General features: G+C 50.3%; 1 protein-coding gene across 1 annotated transcript; it reads right to left on the reverse strand.

Annotated features, from left to right (window-relative positions):
* Window positions 1-1490: 1490 nt before the first annotated feature.
* Window positions 1491-15003, reverse strand: SLC26A9 (solute carrier family 26 member 9). The gene is made up of 20 exons (XM_009818120.2): window positions 14879-15003; window positions 13710-13849; window positions 13273-13383; window positions 12801-12976; window positions 12186-12350; window positions 11438-11590; window positions 10959-11041; window positions 10530-10677; window positions 9681-9794; window positions 9152-9229; window positions 8715-8810; window positions 6283-6389; window positions 5638-5707; window positions 5303-5395; window positions 4731-4847; window positions 3843-4160; window positions 3558-3612; window positions 3036-3181; window positions 2168-2245; window positions 1491-1538 (listed from the first exon to the last, which is right to left on the reverse strand). Exons 1-20 carry the CDS (start codon window positions 15001-15003, stop codon window positions 1491-1493), a joined length of 2421 nt encoding a protein of 806 aa, XP_009816422.1.
* Window positions 15004-16812: the final 1809 nt, after the last annotated feature.

The raw sequence follows: 16812 nt of genomic DNA on the forward strand, positions 1-16812 counted from the left end.
CACTCAAATATAAAAGAATGTCAGATTGTTAGAAACGATTGAGATCTCAGCTGTCTGTCTCTGGGTTAGTGAGGCAGGCTCGTATGCCTGAGAGGTAGATGGTCCTGGTAGCATCAGTCTGTGTGAATTTTAGTGAAAATCATCAAACATGTAGTAGAGAATAGTTATGGAAATATCACATACTGTACAAGAGTTGTCTCTTGCTGCACAAGTGACCATTTGAGAGCTTGTCACCAGAAGCCCTGCATAGCACAGGATGTCACTTGCGCTGTTCCCTCATTGCAGACACAAAATACACTCAAATTTCAGTTTTACTGCTCTGGATCGATGGTGTCATGAAAAGTGTGCGGAAGGGGCTTCCTTCCTTGTCCCTGGATCTGCTACTTGTGATCAAAACGATTTGGGAAAACCGTATCTCCCCAAAGCACTCATCCATGTTCTTGGACTAAATCTTTTAGTTGTTCCAGTCAACAGGAGGATGGGAAGAGAGTCAGAACACCCTTGGGATGAATGCTTTCATGCCATTCACAGTCTAAGAGCCTCATCTGAAGCGCCGTTCAGTCAGTAGAAAGATCCCTAAAAAACTTCAGAGGGGATTTGAACTGGACCCTGGGTCTTTTGAACTCATACTCAACCTACTGGGCAGGCAGGACAATATGTGCATATAACACACAGTAACAAGGAATTCTTATTTCTGATTACAAGCTAGTCCTACTAGTAAGAAAAAAAAAAAGTCATCCAGAAGTAGCCCTACTGAGACAGAGTACCAAGGTCTTCAGGGTATCAGAAGTACAGCACTGGACTGAGGCAGTGGTTTCTGGGACGCTGGGTCACAGAGCGAGCGGTGCAGGGGGTCGTAGAAGGGGGCCACAGGAAAGGCGGAGGTGGTGCTACACAGAGATGCGGGGAAATTCAGGGGCTTGCACTTACCCTGCAGACACTCCGAAGGTCAGTGCACGTTTTAGAACGACATTGCCTTACAAAGCTGCCTTGCCCCACCTTGCACGAGTTGCTTTTGCTTGTGAATCAAACCTGTGAAAGGCTCTTAATATTTGCTTGTATTTCATTTCATCAGGAAAAGAGGGAGGAGGGAAAAGAACGAAGGGGGATGCCCAAATTATGTAATGCCTATGCGGGCAGAAGAGTTCGATTGTGTGAGACAAAGGAGAGCACTTGGCAATAATGATTAATCGTCCGGTGTGTTAAGGCACCTGCCTTCAAATGAACTCCCTTCTCTTTGGTAATTAATGAGGTGGCATTTCCTGAGTTCCTGCTTCCGTAGATTTTTCTTGCCTGCTCCAGAGTCCATTGCTCTGAATACCAGAAGCAGAGCAGGAAGGAGGGAGGAATTTATCAGTTCAAGAGGTGTGATGGCCTCTTGCTTTGCAAAGTTATTGTATCCCCAGGTGGAAGTGCAGCTCTTCACGAAGGGATGGGAGAGAGGAGTCTGTTCGGGAGGGTTTGCCCGCACGCTGACGCTCCCTGTGCGCTCACAGAGCTGTCTGGGTCTCTGAGTGGAACATGCTTCCAAACATCTCCTAAAGGGCACACAAGGCACGCTGGGTTAGGGCTGATGCCATGGCACAAGCCCAGCAACGCAGCTCAGCAGTCATTCAGTCACACAGAGAAACGCCACCAGAAACTCCAACCCTTCCCAGCCCTCCTCCACAAGGCAAAGCTGGCGGTGGGGAGGTTGCTCTGCTTCCAGCTGTGCACGGATAGCATGGGCAGGTCAGCATTGGAACGTATCTCCTCCCAGGGACCTGGGTTCAGTGGGCACAGATCACTTCAGCATTAACAAAGTCTGTGCTGAAAACTTGGCCGCTGACCCTTCTTTTGGGCTTGAGCTAAATCTGGTTCTCCCAAGTTCACCCCAGTGCATGGAGGCCATGGGTCTGACTGTGAACCTGGGCTATGTGGCCCAGAATGGGTTAAAGGATTCCCCTGTGGGGTAGCCTAGCTGCTCCTTCATCCAGGTCCCTGCTAAAGCTCCTCACGGAAGGGATTTTAAATTATTTTTGCAGCTAACTTTTCAAAGCGTTACTGTTGCTAGCAGTTTGCCCGGCAATGGCGCAGGGGACTTCCCATCTAATCAATCCCAACCATGACTTCTGATTTCCGCCTTACGTCCACAGCTGAAGAAGTGACCCCTGGCACTAGGACTAACCTCCTCCAGGTTCTTGAACTCTGCACTGCTTTCATCCACAGACTCGTCACAGATGGAGAGCTCTGTCTGATTCGGCCTCTGTGCAGGAAAGAATCAAATCCACAAATTAGCAGACTGCAGGGTGGAAAGGAATGAAAAAAAATAACTCACCCAGGCTTAAAACTTCGTATGTGCTCAAAGGGAGATGCCCAGGAAGAAGGGGCACAGAAGGAATCCTGTTTCAGTTGTTGATCTCCTCTGACTGAGGAGGCATTTTCATCTCTCTCTGCCGGGACACAAGATAACTTAACTTATTCTCATGAGATAACTGGCTAACACTGCCCTGGTTCCAGCTCCAGTTGTCATGCAATAAACCAACTAATCTTTTGGGAAATAGCATGTCTCACCCTGTGTTGTCAGCATGTGCCACGTATTTGCCTCGGCCTTCTCTCCTCCCACCAAGGGAAGCATTCATGGTTGCTAGGGCTATTCAAGGACAGGAGCATGTGCTTTGCCTTCATTTCTGAGGGCCACATTCTGCCTTTGTGTGCAGCTGCACGTTCCAGCCAACACCAAACTGAGGGCATAGTGCTGGAAGCTCTTTTGCCTTCTCCAGGCTGGGACAACATTCATCTCCCAGCTAGAGGCTTGCAGAAGATGTTTACACTTCTGAATTCCCTTTGAAATCAATTGAATCAGTAGGTACTTGGCCCATACATGAGAATTAGGAGATAAATATTTTGTTGGGTTTAGACTTTTACCACTTGAGATAAATAAGAAACTTTATTAGGTGCAGTATTGAGTTGTTATTTTTCCTTCGTGCTGGTGCAGCGTGTAAACCTAATAGTACAGTACTGTGAGCTGGAGGAAGACTGGGGAGCAAATTTACCTCTTCTAAAATGGGCGGGTGGACAACTTCTTTGATATTTGCCAGTGCAAACAAAACAGCATCATGGATCGTCAAGAAGATGTGACTTCGGTCCAGACCTCCTTCCTCAAAGACTCCACCTGTGCTAATGTCATTGTACACCTGGGCTGAAGAAAGGAAAAGCACATGAGCAAGAAGGAAACCAAGGAAAGAAGCCTTTGAAAGTGCGCATGGCTGACAGGGGCCCTCTGGGCTAAAGCAAGGCTAGGATGCATAGGGAAGAAGCAGGTTTTTCTGCAGAAATGAGAGTGTAGGGATCTATTTTTCTACATGCTAAATGTGGAGATGCGCCAGTCATATCACTTCCCAAATGAAAGGACCTATTTCACCCACAGAGAACAGCGTTTCTCTTTCCTTTCTTCTGTTCTCTTCTTTCATCTCTTCTGGTTTGGTCCAACAAAAAGCTGACAGCTCGCACAGTTTGCATAAAGAACACAAAAAGATCTCCTGTCTGTCAGGAGCACATAAATGGGGGGTTCTTACCATGCACGTTTGCCAAAAACACTTTAATCCCAATCTTCTGATAACTGGAACACAGCTAGAAGGGATGAGAGGGGAGAGAGAGGATTAATAACACTGCTGCTCCATTTTTGTGTTTAGACGTAAAGTCTTTTATCCAGGGCTTTACACGTGTCCTGGGGATGCTGAAGGAGACAGCAACACAAACATTCTATTGAGGAGGGTAAATATCTTTACCCGAGCTGCCCAAGAGAGCAGAAGGTACCTGGGTGATAGGTTGTTTGGCTACGTTTTTAGTACAGAACTAACCTTGCCCAGTGCTTTTGTGCCCATGAGGTCAACAAAACACACTCCACTCATGTCCAGGATGATGGTGTGAAAGCTGATATAGGGCGGTGCTGTCATCATAGGGTCAACATCTGCTGTAGGCATGACACTGAAAGTACTTCCTTGCAGAGTAGTGGTGCTGCCCAGCTCACTGGAGGTGTGCACTTGCCCAGCACCATTGGCAGGTGGACGGAACGTGACGTAGGAGATGCTGGCACCATTAGCAGTCGTCTGGTTGTTATTGGTATCTGTTGGAGAGGTGCTTTCAAAGTCTTTCTGGAGCTCTTGCAAAGACAAGGTCTACAGCAAAGCAGAAATGCGTGGTTAGGGCAGGGCACAACTATCAGCACAAGCTGAGATCCTGACATCTGAATGCACCTAAAGTATTCAGTGGCATGAAGTGTTTTAATCTGGACTAACTCCAGCCTGGTGCTAGACTGAATGTCCCTTTGGGCTGGAGTATGTTAGGTTAATTTTAAATGATTCCTGTTCACATGCTTCAGGACTGCTCAGCAAGGCAAACCGAATAAAGCTGGGATGACTGGGAAATGTGCTTCAAAAGGGCACTTTTGAACCAAAATGCTGACACAGATGCATCTTTAGAGAAAGAGCGCAAGCCCAGTTTCTAGCACATTGTTCACCATGTTTCCATTCTAGCCATCTCTATGGCTTTCTTGCTCCCAGCCATTTCCAGTTCTCCTGCATCTTAAGGTTTTAGCTATTGGGAGGAATGGAGTTGTGGGTGGGAAGGAAAGGAGGCAAGAGGTAAATGTGGCTAGGAAGACAGTGCAGAAAAACCTATGTCAAGAGGAGCTGTTTGATGGGTACTTGGGGTCTTATTCATCAACACAGGAACCCAAACTGAGTTACCTTGTTCTGCCTCAATAAGAATTTCGGTAGCTTTGTTGGTGGTTGTGCTGTCCCCTTCTCCTGCCGTTTCATATATTTCTTCCTGGCTAAGTACACTTTACCAGGATCCACCCCAGTCTGTGGAAAAGAGAGAAAAAAGGCTTGAAAAGGTCTTTTCAACCTCATAGTCAGGGGCTGCTATTTCTTCCCTGCTATTTCCCAGCCTGTGGCACGTGGCGCAAGAGGACGGTGCCAGCTGTACAGTGGAATGAGGTGAACCGGATGGCAACCAAAAAATATCTTCAGTAACTCAGGGTACCTGCACATGCAGGGAGGAGAGACTTGCAGTAGCAGGATGACTCTGCTTTGGCAGAGCTTGGAGGAGGATACCTGCCAGGATTCAGGCATAACCTCTAAAATGAGGTCTACAAACAGTCCTGAAGATCAGGGAGAAAAGGATGGAAGAGTAGAGGATGGATGAGACCATCTTTCCTGATCATCGTAGGCTTAATTATCTCCACGTAGCAATACAGGAGAGAGCAAGGTCCATTTGGGATTGGCTGCAAGCAGAAATTTGTTAGGGCGTTGCTCACCTTGGCTATAATCTTCTCATGGAATATCTGTGAGTTGGCAAAATACAGCGGCGAGCAGTAGGTCACAATTTTAATCCCATTAAGTTCATGTACCTGCAACAGAGACAAGAGCTCAAACCAGACCTGACGGGGTGCGTGGGGGGGCGCAGGGTGGCTGGGAATTTGGGCAGCAGGTATCTGGGAAGGTCAAACTGAACAGTGGCTCTCTGCTACCCCTGAAAGAAGCAGCAAACAACCTTGCTGAGACAGAAACATGGACTTGAGTTTCCTGATCACATTGGGTACCAGTGTCAAAGAACAGCATTTTCTCTGAGGATGCTTTAGCTTCTGCTTACCTTGTTGTAGGCTTTAGGGTTCTTGTAGATGTCAGTGGAAGTTACTTGGCCCAGGGAAGAGCCGTTACGGCTAGGAGAAAAGAGGCAACCAGAATTAGAGTAAATGTTGCAGGGGAAGAAAACTGCTTCGCTTCACATTCCATACCAGGATTTGAAAATTTGCTTTATGAAAATACTTAGATTTCATCCCTGCAGAGTCCACAGGGCAAAAGAAGAGTCAGCAGTTTGAGATCCCAGACTGGGAAATATTAATTAAGGGCTTTGATGGATTAAAAATGGTGTGTAAACTTCACGCCAGTCTCTGCACATATACGGGGCTCTTTCTTTTTATAAGCAGGATTTTCTGCTGGGAACTATGCGGGTAGCTTTTCGTGCCGAAGTAAATACCTTCAGACTTCCCCCTGCCTTGGGATGTGCACATGGCTAACTGTGCGCAGGAGTGGGAATGCAGGCAGTAAATTAGCGCCTGCCATTCCTGTTTGCACATTCCAGGGGCTGGGGAGGACACCTGCACTCCCCCAGGCTCCTGCCACACGTTCCTTCGAAACATGGGCCAGAGGTCGGTTATAAAAATAGTCTGGCGTTTCTTCTGCAACTGGGAGACTTTCCTTCTCTTTTGGTTTTTGTAGCTATGCTGGTACTTACAACTGGGTATGGAAAACCACGACCAGCGCGGAAAATCCCACGCCCACAGCGACTCCGTAGGGAAGGCTTAGGAAGAAAGCGGACAGGAAGCTCACCAGCCAGACCAGCTGCAGAAAGAGAAGAGCATGGCACGTCATCTTACTCTACCACGGGCTGGAGCACAGGGATGGATGGAAAACGGCTCTGTGCTGATATTCTGGACCCAAAGAACTACACAGCTGAGGATCAAAAGACCAAGGCCTGAATTCTGCAGCTATTCTAATGATACAGCTTATTGCATGCTTTCGTGTGAAACGTCATTGCTGGCAAGCTTGCCAGAAGCCCCTGTTTTTCAGCGTAAAAGCAGCCAGTGCGTTTCTTCACAGCTGCATGAACACCGGCACCACTCATTCAGTTCAAAAAGTATCAGCCTAACTAGTCAAGGAAAGGCTCCTACAGATCAGACCATCTGCTGCTCAGTAACTGCTCCCAGCCCCAAGAAAGCTCCTGCTGTCAGTTGGAGCATTTCCGAAGGAATGAGCATCTATCTGAAAACCGTCTGAGCACCTACTATAAATGACCTGAACACAAAGCAGATTTGATGACAAAGTATGACAGAGCATACCAAAACCTGCTCCACCTCTCAGCTCAGAGCTCTGTCATTTGTCATTTTTATATATCGGCACTCGAGCATCTCCCTCCATATGAAATCAGTCCTGCCTCAGCACATGAACATGCCCTCTGAGAATTGTTATCAGGTTATTGAAATCCCATCCTCAAAACTGATAAAACCTAACTTTGACCTTGGACAAATCAGGGTAACTTTGATGACTTCAGCATCTTATTTTATATGCATGGTGCATATAAATAGCAAATAAGGGCTTCCCTCCATCCAGACTTCACACGGGGCTGTATCTGTGAAGCGATCCCTGCAGTTAGCGCTGAAACACAACCAGATTTGAGGTAATGAACACCGATGGTCTGACACCACCCAGGAACGGTGTTCCCCAGTTTGGGACAGGACACTGAATCTAGTTCAGATTCCAGGGAGATTAAGGTCAGGGGAATGCAGTTCACTCCGTTGGCATCTGCCTGGTCCCCACGCTCCCTGCACCCGTAGGCTGTCCGTGGTTGCTGGTAGCAAGAGCTTTGTTCCAGCAGCTCAGTGGAAACACAGCACAGTCAGGGCAATGGGTCTGGCTGTGCCATGGAGGGCAGATGATTCACACAGGGAAAACCAAAGAGGTTTCTGACAGCCGTTCACCTCTGTTGTGGGGACCACATCTGGCAGAGACACGCTGGCAGGGTGTTCCCCAGCCAGTGCCATGCATCTCTGCTTCGTCCACTGTCTGCTCAGGTGTCTGCCCGGACTTTGGGCTGGGGGCTGTGGAGGCTGTGGGGGCCAGTCTGTGCTCCCTCCGTGAGCTCTGATAAAGGGCAATAATTCCACCTGCCCTCACATGAACTGCCAGAGCCGACCCAGACCTTCCATCCTACCCACCAGGCATCAGCAGAACCCATTCAGAGATGTGCTTAAATTGGCATAAACGATTCCCAACAGAGAATCGCATCTTCCCGTCAGCGACTTTCCCGCTCTGCCGGTTCTCGCCTGCATAACCGTGTCAGCTCAGACCTCGCGTGTCCCTGCTCTGGACAGTCTGCCGGGCTCACTCATGAGCATGAACCATTTTTTTATAGCTCATGCCCTGTGCTGGAGTGTGCATCCACGTCATGATCACACCCCTGTGAAATCTCTGCCTGGACTGCTAACCCATCTCTTCTCCAGCACCTGTTTGAACAGTATTTTGGGAAAGCTCTTGATGACTCAGGTCAGCCCCTTTGGACTCCTGATTTCTCTGATAAGGCGGTTTGTCGGGACCTGACAGGATATTGGCTCAGTGTCCACACACACCACTCAGCCGTGGGAGTCCTGTTCAAACACTGTCTTTTTATGTCAGACATTTCCAAATTCCGTTCTCACTCCCCCGCACCCCCTGCCTGGGTTTATACATCAACCAGTGCCTGGAGTCCTTATCGCTGTGAAGGGCTCTCCTCACCCTGGAGGGCTATTGTGTGAGTTTTTAAGTCATGACTCCTAGATATTGAGCAGGGCCGGTTTGGCTAGTTCTGGGCAAACAGGCTCCCGCAGTTGATTGGCATTTAGACAGAGCAGGTAATAGTTCAGTCCTCTCTGATATGTGCGCTAAGCATGAGAGTGCTCAGCTGGGCAGGACAGGCTCCGCCGCTGCTCGGGACCTCATTGGCGAGGGGTTGGAAGCACAACCACACCGAGAGAGCGAAATCCGCCTTCTGCAGGGGACTCATACCACCCTCCTGCCCCCAAAAGCCTGCCGCGGGGCTAGCCTGCTCGCCCTGCCTCTGCCTTGCACAGCCGTGGGCTGAGCTGCCCGCCTGGGCAGGCGAATGCCTCCCACCCATCCCCAGGCACTCACGCAGTCCAGCTTGCTCTTCTTCCACAGGTAGAAGGGATCAGCCAGCTGCTTGAGGGAGTTTTTCAGGTTCACCGCGATGAGGGCTCCCAGGACAGACTGCGGAAGAGAAGGGATCGTATCAGCTAGGATGTGCATGTGCAGCGTGGATGTGCAACGTTTTGCAGCAGATGCTTTCTGCAGTGTCTGCCTTCCTTGGTCCAGTTACCACAAGGGAATGGGAAAGGGTGATGCTCACAAAGATCTCCCTTGGATCTCAGCACGATAATTTAGACCATTCTTGCTTCCAGAGGCTCAATGCAGACAGGACCCCAGGCCAGGAACAAACCGTGCTGTGCAGCAGTTTGCATCAGGGTTTTTTGAGCAAGGCTGTGCCTTCGCTTGGGTGTGTAGAGTGTGTGATGCAATGGCCGTGCTGTTTGCACAGATGTTTGTGTTACCTTTGGAAGAGGTTCCAGGTAGATCCCCAGAGCCAGCATGGTCACCATAACCACCAAGGCCACAAAGAGACTTGCCACCTGCAAAAAAGAAAGAAATTCCTTCAGCAAACTTCAGGGTCTTCCTAAACCCCCCCTGGGTCTTTCCTCTTCTGCTGCTTCAGCCAACGGCACAACTGGTCACTGAAGTATTTTATGTGAGCAGTTGCCTCTGAGGAATAGGCTAGGATTTTGCAGATCTCACAGATAACCCCAAACTTCCCTCACGTGGTAGCTCTGCTCAATCAGGGGAGCCAGACTGGGAATGCAGATGTACAGCCCTACATCTGTGACCGATCTAAAGCACCATCCAGGGAACAAAATGGGGTTGGGGAGGGAGAAAATTCTGCTTTAACGACAGCAACATGAAGCACTAGTGATTGGAGCTTCTCCAGACCTGCAGCAGTGATGTCAGGCTGGCAACATGCAGCAGCTACAGGGGTTTGTGGTCAAGTAGGGTCACGTAGGGAAGAGAGGAGGAGGAGGTACTAACTTGTGATTTTCCTCCTGCCCCATCGACGGCGAGAGTGACGGAGAGAGCACAGCAGATCACGTGGATTTTGAAGAAGGATCCAAAGAAGTTGCTGCAGCCCAGGGCCAGCATTTCCTGTGGAGATGGGGGAACGTGGTCGTCAGAAAGGAGAGCTGCCCGTCCTGCCCTGCCAACGCGTGTGAGCTGCCAGGCAGGAGAGCAGGTGCCCGAGTCTGGGGTTTGCGTGGCCAGGGAAGGGACCTGGGTTCCCTGCAGTGTGTCCCAGACCCTTTCCTTCCAGTAAGAGCTGGGATGGACTCTGGTATAGCAGGGAAACCTGGAAGCACAATTCCACATAAACACGTTGTCATCTGTTGACACACTAAGGGCAGGGCTTCATGTGGTATGCGTGGCTGTTATTGAAAGCTGCCACTGTGCCAGTGATGATGAAAGAGGATTATTTAATGTCCTGCCTCTCACAGTATCTAGGTGACACACCAGGAATCCAGGTCTTTCTCTGCTCAATGAGAAATGCATGTGCCTCGTTGTGCTCCAGCAACCTGCAAAAATGCCGTCTATGCCAGCACTCAGGGCTGAAGCCTCAGCTCTGGAGGGAGAGCAAAGCAGAGAGCTCAACCTACAGCTTTCTTCCCTTTTGCAGACTCTCTCCAGTCCATGGGAGATGGATCTGCTATGTCCTTTCAACCCACCCATGGCAAGCTGCCACGTGAGCCTGCATGCATGGGAGCAGCACGTCTGTTTTAAGCAGAGCACATCTGAAAGCTTCCCATTCATGCAGCAAGGTTTTCCTTTCACGCCTGAGAGCAAGGGGAACGGTCCTTGACTCCGTCCGTCCAGACCAAGCATTACCTGGTTGGGGTCCACGTCATAGCCATGCTTGGCTGCCAGCGTTCTCCCCATGGCTAAGTTGATCACGTAGCCCACGATGGCGAGTGAGAAAGCTGTGCCGATCATGTCTTTCCACTTGTTCACCAGGGGCAGGGTTGGCGCTGGGAACCTGCACTCAGAGCGGGGGCAAGAAGCAGTTGTGACACTAGTGTCCGGAGGCCGGTGAAGTGGGTGAGGAGCTTGTGTGTTCAGGAATGACATAATCCGTGTCCACACCGTGGAGAGCGTGAGTGGATGGTGGCAGTTGTGTAACCGGGCGCAGCAGTGCTGCCTGACAGTCCTGGAAGGGGACTGTCATACAGCAAGGAAGAGTGAGGTGTTTTCCAGGCTGCAGGAGGAGGAGGAAGGAAAATTATCTGGAAGTTGAGTCAGACCTGCACATGCACTTACCCCATGTTGATCTTCCCAACTACTGGCATGCCGTACTTCTCGGGCATGTTAAAGCTGCCAGAGACTGCAGTTGCAACGATCACCTGAAAGTACAGAGAATAAAAGAGCGGTAAGCAGAAAGAGCGTGAGCTCGCTCAGGAGCATGAAACTTGCTGTGCTCTTGGGGCTGACAGTAGAGAATTAGCACCAAATTTGGGCTAGGAAAGGAGAGAACCTCCCCAGAATGAGTTATAGTCCTTATCCTCAGCATCACCAGGATGCGGGTACAGTCTAACAGGGACCAGCTGGGCGTCAGAGGATTCCTCCATGAGGGTGGCCCCGTTTCTGACCCCAAGCTGTGTGGATGTCACGTCATATTCACTGTATAGATGCTCTACATGATGGGCCCTCTGTGAGCAGAAGTGGGTGTCCCAGGGCTGTAAGGTGAGGGGAGGGACTGTCTCCTGGAAGGTCCGAGGGACAGCTCGTGCATCACTTACGATGATGATCTCCATGGGGATGGGCATCCGGATCTTTTTCATGTACTTTAGGTTGAGCTCCTTGACAATGATCAGGAGCACAGCACTGACCAAGGCATAGACCAGGGAGGCCATGTTGGTCTTGGGCAGACCTTTACAAATATCAATGAACGTCTAAAGGAGAGAGAAGAGGAGAAGGTGTCATGGGGCACTAGAGACTCTGGGCAACATGGACAGCACAATGGAGAACACTTGTACCATAATTGACTGCAGACACCCTGAGCTGTGATGAGGGCTCTATGGGGTGAGAGGAGTGCTAGAAACCCTGCTGCTGAGAGATCAGCAACCAGCCCTGGGGCTGTACTGTTTGGTTAGATGCATCAGTGGAGGATGCAACCGTGGAAGATGCAGGAAAGCTCAGGAATGGGTAAACCTGCTCATAGGAAAAGTTTCTGTTGCTAACAATTGTGCAAGACTCCTGCTGTAAAGCAACACAGTTCATATTCTCCCCAAATCCTAGACCCTTTTCATTATTTCTAATTAGAAATTAGCAGATGAGGGCTCAGATAATACTGTATAGGAAATACAACGGCAGCAGCATAGGTGTGCTGGGCTGGGAGTGGTGCAGACAGCCGTATTCCCCCTCCCTCCACCCTTTCCTTCTCTCCGAGCCCCCCCTTTCCCTTGCATGGGTGGCAGTGATGCCTGTGGTGTGGTGGTCACTGGGGGAGGAGGTGCAGGAAGGCCCCTGCCCAGAGCACCCACTTACATAGACGATAGCTAAGGGCCCGGTGTAAGATGGGACTGTCAAGCCGAAGACGTACTTGAGCACGGAGATGAGGATCTGCAACCCTGCTGCTGTCATGAAGCCCCTGATGAAAGACTCTGAGAGGTAGATAGCAACAAAGCCAAACTGCACGAATCCCAGGCACAGCTAGGGTAGGACAGACAAGGTGTTATTAGAAGCATGCCAGCCTGAAAGGGCGAGGTGCAGAGCCTGAGCGTGCCCGTGTCGGGCAGGCTGCTCCGCCGGGAGAGAGGGCGCATCCCTCCTGCGCAGCCACGGCACAGGCTGGGCTGAGCAGACTGTCCCGGAGCAGGGATGGGGAGAGGAGAGCTGCAGGGTGCTGGGGTGTCATCACTGGCTGTGATCCTACCCCAGGGGCTGGCCTCACCCTTGGCGAGTTTGGAGAATTTCACAGCAAGACTGCAGCTGGGGTGGGATCCCCCCAAAAGCTCTATGCTGAGGCATCATCCACTTAGAAGTGGGGCCTCTTCTAGCATCTGCTACCACCATCTCTGCTCCAGGGAGAGAGCTCGGCTGACTCCGTGTGGGTCAGCTCTGGCCAGAGGACACAGCACAGGCCCTGCAGCGAGCCCTTACTTGTATGATGGCTGTCAGGCAGGCTAACGTGGCAGAGATCTCCAGCCTGGCCGCTTCCAGGGCTGTGGTATTCACTCTGGTCTCATTGGTAGTATGGTTGAAGTACTGGAAGTCCGACTCTGGAGCCAGCTCATTGCAGACGTTGCCAACAATAATGCTGATGACTGCAAAAGTACCTACAGCACAACACAGTGATGTCAGTAGTTTTCTCTAGAGAGCATCCTGTCCTGGAAGGCACTTGGACAGGTTTGGCTGTCCAGACCGTGACACCCAGCCCATCACCTCAGCCAGCCCCATGGCCCGATGCGGCAGCAGTTCATTGGGGTGAGATCCTGCTGTGCAGCCAGAATCAGGGAACCCGTAAACCCCTGACGAACCAAACACGCCCAAGCATCTCTATTTTGGGACACACCGTGTCTTCCCATCCAGTATTTAAGTGCCTTGTGCAGACAATTGCTTTGCAGACTCTTACCTGGGACCATCTGATGGATACCACCAAGGAAGAGGTATGTTAGCAAGGGGAAGAAGGAGGAGTAGAGCCCGTTGACGGGAGGCAGATTGGCCAGCAGTGCGAAGGCCATCCCTGGAAAACACAAGGGAAACGGGGAGGTCACCCAGGTCTGCGTGGCTGGCGTCAGCCCCCTGCCCTGATGACACTCACATCAGCTCCGAGAAGGTGCTGCGACCAGCACAGACTGCTGCTTTCTGGGCAAGAGCGGCCAAAGAGGGCAGGGAAGGGCACCGCAGAGAAACAGAGGGATAGTTGGAGGTAGAGCTTGGGTTTATACATGTCAGCAGTAAAGGTGGCTGACCCCCCCAGACTGGACACCAGCCATCATCTGCAGACCTTTACCTCAAGTGGCAAAGTGCTATACCCTCTCCGTGACCCAGAAAGTCATTGCGTCTCACCTTGTGGCACTTGAATCGTCCCCGCACTGAGCCCACCAAGAACATCAGACAAAATGTAGTCCTTAATTTTATACTTGGGAAGCCACATGAGTATTGGGAACAGGCTAAAGAGGATGAGTTTGAATCTGGAAGCTGAACATCTAGAAGAGACAAAAAAAAATGCCAATAAGTAAAGAAGAAAGGAAGCAAGCGAGCTGGGAAGTGAGCAAGCAAGGAAGCAAGGGAGGATCTCCCCAGGAGTGTCTCAACCTTTCTCCCACACCAAATCCTGAGCCCAGTTTTTGGTGCACAGCCCTTCCCTGTGAGTGCAAGTCTGTGCAGTTAACCAGCTGGACATGCTGTGGAGGATTATTATGGGGACGTTCCTGACTCGGTGTGAGGCCCCCAGTGCTGCCACAGCTGGAAGGAGAACTTGTACAGAGCGAAGGATTTAGCTCCCCGGTGTCTTGAGTCTTTGTTTCTAATACCCTTCAGATGGGGGGTAGGTGAGCTGTAGAGAGGAAACACAGCTCAGAGACTCATGGGGCAGTCACACAGAGCCAAAGATGAACTTTTTCAGGTGCTTGGTCAACAAAACCCCAAGTGTGTCTGAAAGAAGAAGATTGCTTCTGGGTTGACGCATGCAACATCTCACATCTCTGCCTGCTAACGTGTATGTTCTCTCTTCCCTCTATTACTGCCTTCGTTTTTCCAAGGAATGGAGCTAGATTTCCAAGACAGGGATCAACAGGTTTACTCATCTTTATTTGCACTATTATTAATCTTTCTTTAAGGAAAGCCAGTACTGTTTTTAATCAGTAAGCTGGTAAAAGGAAATCCCAGCTGGAAAGCTTAAAGAAATAATCCACACCCCCATACCTAAATCAGCAATTATACCTTTTTCATTATTAAAAAAATTTGGAAAACAGAGCCCCAAATCCCAAATGCGCTTAAACTTAAAACTTATTTGCCTTACAGCGTAACAGCTGAGGCAGTGAAAAGAGTAACCAGTTTCACATGCTTCAGTACAATTTGCATCTCTCCTGTGCCTTTCATCCATCAAAGCCCTGAAGATCATGGAGAAAGTTTCCCAGGATGAAGATGGGACCTATATCCCCAGGACCAAATTATATTCCAATTTCAGACCAAATCTGGTTTACATTTGCCCCAGCTATAGCATTCTATGTTACCTGAAAAGGTTTTTCAATTTTTCCCCAACAGGGTAACTTCTGCTTTTCTTCTCAAACTCTTCGTCGAAGAGGCTGACCGAATATGCAGGACGTTCGATGACATAGCGAGGCCTGGCGTGGTTCATCTCTGGATCATTTAAATTTTTCCCAGAAAAAAGAAAAAGCAAAGCCAAGAATGTGACTGGAGCTGGCCCCACCTGCAGTATAACAGACCGGACACCTCCAGCGTCTGGGAGCCCTCCCCGAACATCTCCACCCTAAATAGTTTCCCCGTGGCGCAGAGGCAGGTCCTGGGAGTGGCTTCTCCCAGCACTGGGGGCTGCTGCTCCCTGGCACAGGGAGTTTTTACCAGCTATTTTGAGGTGATGCTAATGAGCGATGCCGTGTGAAGGGGACCGGCGCGCGTCCTGGATTGTCTGGCAGATGAGCATGGGTGTTAATCTTAGCTCTGCCAGTGACTGCCTTTTTGCCTCGGGCAAGTCACTCGACCTTTCTCATGCCTCAGTTTCGCCATCTGCCAGTGGGGTTGGCAAGACTTTGCAACGCTGGGCAGCCCTGACGCAGTTTGCAATGGTAGATACTGGCACTGTGATTAAAGGCAGTTTCCATCCGAGGTGTTCCTGCTGCACTGCTGAGTGGTCTCATTTGCATGCAGCAGCCTTCCGATTTCTCACTTGCCATGAGAGGCTGTGGATGAGTCCTTGGTTTATTCTAGGAAGCGATGTGCAGAAAGATAACTGTTGCTAATTCATTTCAGTGATGAAGATGCCAAAACATCCGGATGGACTAGTCCTGCCCAGCATCTGGGTCTCACCAAAGAAAGGTGATGAACTTCAGAGAGCCCTTGTTTTACTGTGACCAACGATGCCTGGGAAGAGGGGAGAATTATTACGAACTGGAGGGGCTGGGGGTGGAGGGAGGAAGTGGTCAGATATAAAACAAGGATCTTGGTAATTATTTGTGGTATGGCGTGTATCTAAGTGGGTCATTGCCCAACACAGGAGTAGAAGAGGGGGTGGAAAAAGCTGGTGATTCAGGCAGGAGAACGTATCAAGAAACAACATCCAGGTTGCTTAGAGCTTGTGGAGCGATTTGAACGTACCAGATCCTTCCCTCTCCTCTTTCGGCACTGTGAGTGCTGCTGGTCAGTGCACACCTTGACACGGAGTTCAGTGGAACCAGGATGAGCAAAACGTCCGTCCGTAGGACTAATGTCAGTCCTCGCTGATAAGCAGTTACCTTCTGAGTGGGGGCTGGAAGACATGAGTAATGTGTAGCAGAGTGGCCCAGAAGTCCAGGGCAGGAAGGAAAGTATGATGCAGGCAGCTGAAACTTTTGGGAGAATTTAGGTCAACAGAATCATTACGCAAATAGGAGCTAATGGGTTTAGAAAGGGAGGTCATCAACCCCACTCTTGCAGTGGATGCTTTAGTGATCACAGGGGCAATCAAGTGCAGTTTGCTGTAAAACAGCTCCAGCAATGGTGTGTTTCTGATTCCAGGCTCTGATCTGCACCCACGCTGCCTCGGGAGGGACCCCAGCCCACGTCTTTGGCAGGCCAGCTAGGTGCCAGCTGGCTGGAAGAGGAGACGTGCCCCTCTTCCTGCAGTACCAGTGCTGAATCCAGTGCCCTCTGGAGGCACGCACAGACTGGCAGCCCTGCTGCTCCTTTTCACCTAGAGATACCCTTCCAAGAGCAATTACAAGCTTTACCTTTTGGAGGGTTGGTGCAGGCCGAGACTAAGCAGTGTTCTAGGCTCTTTCCCAGTCCCTACGCTCATGCCAGATGCCCATCTGTTAAACGGTCATTCCCTCGTTTTCCCACGTCAGTGTGCGCAAGTCTTGTCCCTGCCTTATAGCCTTGCTCCAGATCCTGTTGCTGAGCAGGTTCTCAGCGTGCCCAGCCTTTCTCTGGGTCCCAGCCCCAGACCTCT

This window comes from Gavia stellata, chromosome 30, assembly GCF_030936135.1.
Source record: "Gavia stellata isolate bGavSte3 chromosome 30, bGavSte3.hap2, whole genome shotgun sequence".
NCBI lineage: Eukaryota > Metazoa > Chordata > Aves > Gaviiformes > Gaviidae > Gavia > Gavia stellata.

Excerpts from the sequence above, each read along its gene's own strand:
- SLC26A9 (XM_009818120.2), bottom strand. The coding sequence starts at position 15,003 with ATGAACCACGCCAGGCCTCGCTATGTCATCGAACGTCCTGCATATTCG. Across the intron at positions 5,396-5,637 it reads ACCCTAAAGCCTACAACAAG|GTACATGAACTTAATGGGAT; the intron begins GTAAGCAGAAGC and ends TCTCTGTTGCAG. Across the intron at positions 4,161-4,730 it reads TCTTATTGAGGCAGAACAAG|ACCTTGTCTTTGCAAGAGCT; the intron begins GTAACTCAGTTT and ends GCTTTGCTGTAG.